The 8,414-nt window shown below is 59.6% G+C and overlaps 1 protein-coding gene across 13 annotated transcripts in view; it reads left to right on the top strand.

Annotated features, from left to right (window-relative positions):
* Positions 1–3,542: 3,542 nt before the first annotated feature.
* TCF3 (transcription factor 3) overlaps positions 3,543–8,414 on the top strand; it is a 66,874-nt gene continuing 62,002 nt past the window's right edge. For all 13 annotated transcript variants that reach the window (XM_032203644.1, XM_032203643.1, XM_032203630.1 and 10 more), the window contains exons 1-2: positions 3,543–3,602; positions 5,972–6,073. In XM_032203644.1, the coding sequence (XP_032059535.1) occupies positions 5,999–6,073 (75 nt within the window). In that variant the 5' untranslated portion in view covers positions 3,543–3,602; positions 5,972–5,998. The remainder of the gene's footprint in view (positions 3,603–5,971; positions 6,074–8,414) is intronic.

Below are 8,414 nucleotides of genomic sequence, written 5' to 3'. Positions count from 1 at the left end.
GATTCCTGCAGAAATCTCACCCACCCATGAGATGGCCGAGCTTTGTGGGGCTGCCTTTGGGCACTGCAGCCACAGGTGCTGGGGACGGGAGGGTGGTGCTGGGGGCAGCAGGACAGAGCTGGGGGACGTGGGCTGCATGCCATGGAGCGACCAAGGGACACAGCCAGGGCTTTGTCTCCATCAGTTCCACACCCAGCATGGGCAGGAACCTTGCTGTGGGTCCGTGCTGCTCCTGTGCTGATGCCTCCAGACCGGCTGGGGTGCTCTGGACCCACAGGATGCCGGCAGGAGGCCTCCGACACGGCTGCTGCCAGCTGCCAGGGCAGCAAAACCCTTCTCTAAGGTGGCAAATGCTTTTGTAACAGGCTTGGTTCCTCCCCAGAGAGTGGTGCATGGATGGGCTCACCCTGCTCCAGCAAGGCTTGGCCAAGGGCATGTCCCCAGCGTCCTCAAAGCTTTGTGAGGAGCCTCATGGAACACCCTGCCCACGGGGGAACGCCTCCACGCCCTCCTTCAGGTCAGGTTGTGCTCTGGGGTCCCCCTTGTGCAACGATTTTTTCCCCTGCCGTGGCTCGCTCTGAGCACTGCTGGAGTCATTGTGAAACTGCTTCACTGGAGCTCCTGGCGCTGCAGGAGACGATCTCAGCTCTGCTCACTTCTTGGTAGCCCTGACAGCCGCAGAGATGAGAGCTGCTATCCCCATCCCAAAGGTCTGGGCTGTGAAAATAAGGAGAACCCGAGGTGCTGCCCACGCCGTGTCACAGCGCCGTGCAGCTCTGCGTGGGGTCTGCCCGTGGCGCACACCGCGGGGCACCTGGGGGGGCCAAGGCTGCTCCGAAGCCTGCGGGCTCCTCACCCCTCCAGGGTCAGGGGTGGAGAAAGTGGAGGTGGAGAGGATGAAGGTGGAGGAGGTGTCTGCCCGGCACACGTCTGTTCAGCGGGCGACCCGTCTCTGTGTTGTACCCCTTTCTGTATTGCCCCCATCCCTGCTGGTTCTGCCCTAAAATAGCCCCCAGATGGGAAGCTGCAGGGTTGTGCCACGAGCTGGAAGGGGGAATCATTGAAAGACAGAATATCTGAGTTGGAAGGGACCCACGAGGATCATCAAGTCCAGCTCCTGGGTCCCCGGAGGACCACCCAAAATCAGACCGTGTCTGAGAGCGGTGTTCAAACACTTCTTGAACTCCAGCAGGCTCAGGGCTGTGACCACTGCCCCAGAGAACCTGTCCCCATGCCTGAGAAACTTTGGGCACTTCAGGAACTTTGCTTAGAGCGAAACGTGGTGCTGGAGGAGCCCTGAGCCTCGTGGGCAGGCCTGGGCACACACTTCTTGCCATGCCCCTGCCACCAGGAGCCTGGTGCTTGCACTCACCTAAGCACCCGCTGCCGTTACCAGCCCACCCCCAAATCCATGCGGGGTTCACCCTTTTTCTTTCCCACCTTCAGAGCCAAACTATTTTCAGCCCATGCAAAGACACCCAGCAGTGAGCAGGGCTTGGGGAAGGGAAATCTTCAAAGCTGATCACAGCGTGGGGTGTCCCAGGGAAGGGAAATCCCACAGGGTGCCTGTCGCTGCCTGCCGCATCGCGCTGCCGTGGGGCTTTGCACAGCCATCGGTGGCAGGGCACACGGGCTCTGAGCTTTAATTGCGATTGTTGACAGGGAAATTATGGCCAAAATTAGAATATAATTGCATTAGGGAAATGTTTAATCTCTTCCTTGTCATCCCAAAGAGCGGAAGGCGGAGGGGGAGTGGGCGAGGGGCGACGCTTCACAGCAAGGGAAGAGCAGCCACACTGGGGGGGGCAGGGGGGTGACAGCACCCCAAGGGGGGCCACCAGGCAGGGACAAAACACGGGAGGAAAGGCAAGGGGCGCTGCACGAGGCTGCTCCGCTGTTCCTTCAGCACGGGGAGCATGAAGCATGGGCCAGGGGCTGACATCTCTGCACTCCAGTCCCCCAGGGCTCAGCCCCGCTCCCAGCAGTGGTTTTATGTCACCACCAGCTCCTCGGTGCCCTGCATCCCACCTGGCTTCGCCCCCGGGAAGGCTCCTGGCCGGGGCACAGCAGTGCCGAGGCTGCAGGGAACCCGAGCCAGCCATAGGAGGGTGACTGGGGCTCGATGAGACGGGAAGGGATGGGGCTGAAGGCAGAGGGGTGAGGATGCTTCCAGCATTGTGTCTGGTCTCCAGGCACGGGAGGCATTTGGGGTGTCACAGGTGCTACAGAGAGGGGACGTTTCTGCTGCCACGTGCACCCTGGGGGGTGACATCCCCCATGGGGTCCTGAGTCCTCCCTCCCCATCCCTTGCTCTCTTTGCCCCCCGACGGGCACCGCTCCGCTGCTCAGCACCCGAGCAACCAGCGGGTACAACCCCAGCGAGGGCATCCAGAGCGGGGGGGGAGAACCCCAAATCCTCCACGGAATCGGGGCATCTCCCCCCCAGCCCCGTTCGGCGTCCGCTCTGGGAGTGCAGCGATCCAGTGCCACCTCTAACCCTCGGTCGGACGGCAACCGAATAATGATAAAGCAGCAACTTTATTCGACTCGAGAACCCCCTGCCCACCCAACACCAGCCCCACGCCAACCCCTGCCCCTGCCCTGCAAACCCAGCGCAGGGCGCGGGGCTGCACGGGCGGGACCCGGGGGGGCGACGTCTGGGCCCCGGCGCGGCTCTCCCGGGAGTTTTGGGGGAAGCAACGTGGGAAACGATCGCCCCTCGCTGCAGCAAGCGGCGGCCGCTGCGCTCTGCCCCCCCCACCGTGTCCGCGGGCCGCCCCCGCCCCCGCCCCCGTCCGGGCTCTTTTCTGCCCGCCCGCCCCGTCGGGGGCCCCGCGGCCGCCGGGGGAGCTGCGGGCGGCGACGCGAAACAACGCCCGCCCCCTGCCCGCGCAGCGCCCCGCCTCCCCGCTTGGTGGGCGGGCCCCGCGGCAGGGCGCGTTCCGATTGGCCACGCCTCCCGCCACTCGCGCTGCGCCCCCTTTCCATTGGGCAGCGCCGCGCGGCCTTATCAGTCCATCTCCTGGCGGTGCGCGCCGTCACTCAATCCGCCTCTATATCCCTCCGCCACAAAACATAGTCCCCCTCTCCTCACGGCGGCCCTCCCCTCCCCCACCGCTCCCCGCCGCGCTCCCCCCTTCCCCCCTTTTTCCCCCCACCGCGCCTTCAGCTCGGCGCTCTCCGCGCTGCGGCGGGGGAGACGCGAGGGGAGGCGGCGGAGGGATACAGCGAGGGGAGGTGCCTGACGAAGAGTGGGCGTGGCTTAACGGAGGCGGGGTGGGGGGGGAGGCGGTGGCGCTGGGGCCCGGCCAAACCCCGGGGGCGGGGGCGCGGGGCGCACGCGCCGCCCGGGCCGGAGCCAGGCGCTGCCGCTTCGCTGCGCCGTGCCCGCCGGCGGCGCCAGAACAATAGGGGCCGGGGCCGGGGCCGGGGCCGCCCGCCGGCACAGGGCGCCGCGGCCGCTTCCGAGGCCGGGCCGGGGCCGCCGCCACCGCCTGGGTGCCCGCGGGAGCTTCATGCGCTGCCCTCCTCCTCCTCCCCCCCCCTCCCCGCCCGCCGCCCCTCCGCGCACGCACCGGGGGCGCGGTTGTGCCCCGGAACAGGTAAAAAAAAAAAATAAAAGAAAAAAAAAACAGAGAAAAAAAAAAAGAACTAACGAGGTGGGGGTAACGGGGCCGTTATGGGGGGGGGGGGGCAGCCGTCGAGCAGCCGCGGTCGGGGCGGGACCCCCGTGGGGGGGGGGCTTGGGGGGGGTCCGTGCCCGGCGCCCCCCGGCCCGGCTCTTTTGTCCCCGGCGCTCCGCGAAGTTTGCGGGGGGGGTTGGGGGGGAGCGGGGGAGCTGCAGGCACCGGGACCCCCCCCTCCACCCCCTTTCCCCGCTGCGGGGGGGGCCCGGCTCTTTATGGGGGGGGGGCCCGGTTCCCTCGCCCCGCTCCCGGTGGCTGCGAAGTTGGGACCGGGCCCCCCCGGGGGGTTGGGGTGGGGGTGGGGGTCGCTGTTTCCCCCCCCATGGCTGTAAAAGTTTCGGGGGGGGGGCACAGGGAGGGGGCGGCCCGCTCTGAGCCCCCCCCTTAGCGTGAGGCCGGGGGGGGGGCTAAAAGGATTGGGGGGGGGGGGGGGGGGGGGGGGGGGGGGCAGCTCGGCCTCCACCCCGCCCCGGGGGGGGCTGCACGGTTTGGGGGGGGGGGGGCACGAAGGGGCCCGGGTGGCGGTGGGGCCGCTCGGGCTCATCCCGGGGCGATGCGAGGGGGTTTGGGGGGTTTGGGGGGGGCAGAGGCTGCTTCAAACCCCCCCCACACCCCCCTCCGGGCCACGCCGAGCGGCGGCTGCAGGGGCCGGGCCCGGCCGGGAGGGGGGCACGGAGCCGGCCGGGCCTTGGCAGCCTTTGTCCCGCCCGGGGGGGGCCCGGGGGGAGCGGGGAAGCGGCCTCGGACCCCCCCCCGGGGACCCCCCCCCAGTCCCACGGGGTCAGCCCGGCCCCGGCCTTTGTGCGGATGGAGGACGGGGCCCGGCGGCCCTTTTAACTTTTAAGTTAAAAACAGAGTTTTGTTTTGCTTTTTTTCTTTTTTTTTTTTTTTTTTTTTTTTATAAAAAGAGGTGAAAATATTAGTGGTTTTTTTTTTTTTTTTCAAAAAGGCCCTGGCTGAACCCTGCTCTGCGAGTTGTTAAAGTTGTCCGGGGGCGAGCATTGCCTCAGGGGGCTTCATGTGTTGGAAATGGGGGGGGGGTCCCAAGGTGCTGCCCCCCCCCCAGCACCCAAGGGACCCCCAGAAAGGGGCTCCCTGCCCCTACCCCCCCACCCCTCACCCCAGTCACGGCCGGGAGCGGGGCTGTGGGTGGGTGAAGGCGCTTTAAAAATAATGTCCAGATGCACTGGTGCCACTTAAACTCTTTTTTTAAAACAAAAAATAAAAAATCCCCGGGCTGTTTTTACGTGCTGGGCGGATTTCGGTATATTTTGTATTTTTAAACTTTATTGAAATGTGGTGGCTGAGCCGGCACAGCTTACAAACAGTTCGGATCACATGCAGTTGTCTTCTTTTTTTTAACCTTATGATTAATGAGTTAAATTTATTGGCCAGCTGCCCTTTATAACCATGAATGAGTTCCTAAAAAAAAAAAAAAAAAAAAAAGAGAGGAAAAAAAGGAATCTTTTATCTCCTCCCAGGCCTCTCTTCCTCCCTCCCAAAGAAATGTTTTTCTATCATAGTGAGTTGGCCAAAAAGATCAATCTCCCTTTTAAAAAACAAAACAAAAAAAAATCCGTAAAATTAGGAAGAATAATATTTACCTATCTTGCCAGGTTGCCTGAAGAGCTTTATTTTTGCAGCCCCCTCCAAAAACAAGGCATTTTTTTAATTTTCTTCAGGCCCTTTTGGGAAGGGGGGGGCAGTTCTCACCACTCCTCTCGCCGGCGCTGGGCATCCCCACGCTCAGCCCTGGAGCAGCAGCTGCAGGTGCTCAGCAACCTCAAGGAAAGAGGCACAAGATCAGACTTTTTTTTTTTCTTCTCTCGTTTTTTAAACAAAACTAGGCAAGGACAAGAGCGAGCCTCCTGCAGGGAGCGAGCGTGGGGGAAGGCGAAGGGGCGAGCCGAGCCAGACAAGCGCCCGAGTGATAACTTGCCTGAACCCTTTGATAAATGAGTTGACTTTTTTTTTTTTTTTTTTTTTCCCCCTTCATTCGCCGCACGCCAGGAACAGAATTGGCCCGAACTAGTGGAATTGGCAGCAAAAAACTAACATCCAAGTGTGTCTGGTCAATAGCCCGCTTGTTCCTGCCCCTGGGTGCGATGTGAGGGCTCTGCCTGTGCTCCCAGCCCGGCGGGGCACGGCACTCGGCTGGGTTTTCTTTTTCTCCTTCCCCCTTTCTCTCTCCTCTCGCTGTGTCTTTTTTAAATATTCATCAATGGGGTGGGTAGTTTGCTCTAGTCATTAAAATATCTCCTTCCCCTCCCCCTTGCTTTCTCTAGGACTGCCACTGTTGAGTCTGTGGGAGTATGAATCAGCAGCAGCAGAGAATGGCTGCAGTTGGGACAGACAAAGAGCTCAGTGACCTGCTGGACTTCAGTATGGTGAGCGAGGGCCCGGGGCTTCGGAGCTGCACGGGGGAGGAAATGGGAGCCTGGAAATTGGCCGTGATGGGTTTCAGATGTGCCGTGTTTGTGTGCATGCACATGTGCTGCAACTTGTTTATTTTCAAGTTAAAGCAAAGCTGCTGCCCCTCCTCCCCCCCCCCCCTTCCCCTCGATGTATATTGTTTCCTCGCAGGGAGTACAGAGAGGTGGGGGGGTTGGTGGGTTTCGGTGTTGTTTTTTTCTTTTTTTTTTTCTTTTTTTTTTTTTGATGGGAAATTCTGGGGAAACATAATGTACTTGTGTGTAGCCTGTTTAAATGCTGGTGGTGAAAGAGCCAGGTAACTGTTTTTGAAGCCATGGATACAAAGCTAATGCAAAGATGTAACTTCAGTAGCTGATTAATCAGGCTTCTTTCCTCTCCCCAGATCCAGACTATTAAACTTTTGCTCCCACAGGTTATTCTATCTCAGTTTGAAATTTGTCCAAGCTCTCCAGCACATTATTTTTGCAGGAGTTAGGCACTCGCGTTCCCCACGCTCTGCTCTACTGGAAACCTTTTAGCTGCCTTTAGGGGCTGTTCGTTTTCAAAGAAACAGAACCTAAGAGTTCCCCCCGAAGGATGTGCGCGGCTCAGAGGGAAGAGAAGTCCCTGGTAGCCGCATCAGGGCGCGGGTTAGTCCCCAGCACAGCTGCCTGTGCTGCCGTCTGCAGTCAGCAACGTGCCACACCGAGCACGTCGAGCCTCTGCCACACCGGGGCTGGCAGGTGACTTGAGGAGGGGAGAGCTCGTGTTCAAAAAGAAAATAACTTTGTTTGGTTCCTCTGTCGTTTGCTGCACCCTCACGGGGCTTGGAGCACACATCTTGCTTTTAAGATAAGCAAACGTACTGCGAAGATAGAGAAAACAGCTCCTCGAGGAGGAATAACCATGGGTGCCGTGGCTTTGGCTGCGGGCTGGCCCCGGGTTGATTTTCTTGCCCCGTAGGGAGGAGGGGAGAAGAGTAAAAGGGGAAAAAGGTGGCAAAACCAGGGGTGCCTGCTGCCCTTGTAGCTGTTATGCCTATGGAAAGTGCTGAAGCCTGGTAGCTTTGCACACAAGCACTGAGGTTTAGCATTGAGAAATAAACCTTTTTGTACAGCTGGGGCTGTACCTGTCCCTGCTGGGCTCCGTGCTGGGGAGTTTTGGTGGTGGTGCCTCTGTCCCACGTAAGATCAAGTCTCCTGCAGAAGGACGAGTCCAGTTCTCCTAGTGCTGGGCTTCTGTCGGGAGGCTGGCTCTGTTAAATGAACAGCAGGATGTTTTACCGTTGGTCGTGGGACTGGGTTAAAGCATACCTTTAAAAACAGGACTACCTCCAGGTTTGCTGGGGAGCGGTGTGCGGTTATTCTGCTCTCATCCTCGAGGTCCTGCTGTTCAGCAGGCGTCCCGGGGCTCGCCAGCTCGTCCACCAGGCAGTGCCAGGTTTTGGGCTGAGCCTCGGTCAGTAGCCCATAGCCTGCTTGCAGGTTGGGGCTGTGCCAGCTCCTGCTTTGCTTGGTCTCTGAGGAAAAAAAAAACACAAATCCCACTCCCCATTCAGAGCTTTAAAAAACCCAAGCCCTTATTTTCAAAACTGACAACCCATCCTCACTCAGTTGCATGCTGAGAGCTGTATTCCCTGGAGGGGTCCTGACCTGTTCCCTCTGTATATGAATATTTCTGTCCTTGGAGATTAATCTGCGGCCAAGGGTTGGATTTGGGTTCAATTCCAGCTCTCCTACGCTGATGTAAACCTGGGGAATGACCAGAATTTGTTCTGCGCTCGTCTGAGGCTTATGCATTCAGCAGCGGCACCGGGGGCGGCTGCTTGCAGGATCAGGGCCTGCAAATGTCATTTGCCAGCGAGTGATTCGAAGACATTCCCTCCAGGATAAGTTGGCCGATGGGCTCCGATGCAGGCTGGATGTGAGCCAGGTCTGTTTCACAAGCCCTCGTCTCTCCGCACATGCACACCCTTCTCCTGAGTTTGCATAAAGGGATATTAGCATCTCTCCTGGAGGATGGGAAGTGGAAATGGAAAGGTTCCTCGCTGGGAGCTGGGCACCCTGGCGTTGCAGGCTTGTGCAAAATGTGGGGGTGTCAGGGAGACTGCGCTGTGGGTTTCTGTACTTGTGTCGTTGGGATGCAGGATTTTTGGCCACAAATCTCATTCTCAAGCCTATTTATATGTTTTTTTGGAATAAGCAGGAGTGGAGCCCAATAATCCTCTCTAGAAGAGAGTGGAAGGAGGGAAGATTCAGAGAGGCTGGAGGCATTTGTTTCAGATCAGCCTTTCAGTTCCTTTTTCCTAGGGAATGT

This window comes from Aythya fuligula, chromosome 26 (genome assembly GCF_009819795.1).
Source record: "Aythya fuligula isolate bAytFul2 chromosome 26, bAytFul2.pri, whole genome shotgun sequence".
Classification (NCBI taxonomy): domain Eukaryota; kingdom Metazoa; phylum Chordata; class Aves; order Anseriformes; family Anatidae; genus Aythya; species Aythya fuligula.
The sequence above is the reverse complement of the archived record's forward strand: the minus strand, read 5'-3'. Positions and strand labels throughout refer to the sequence as shown.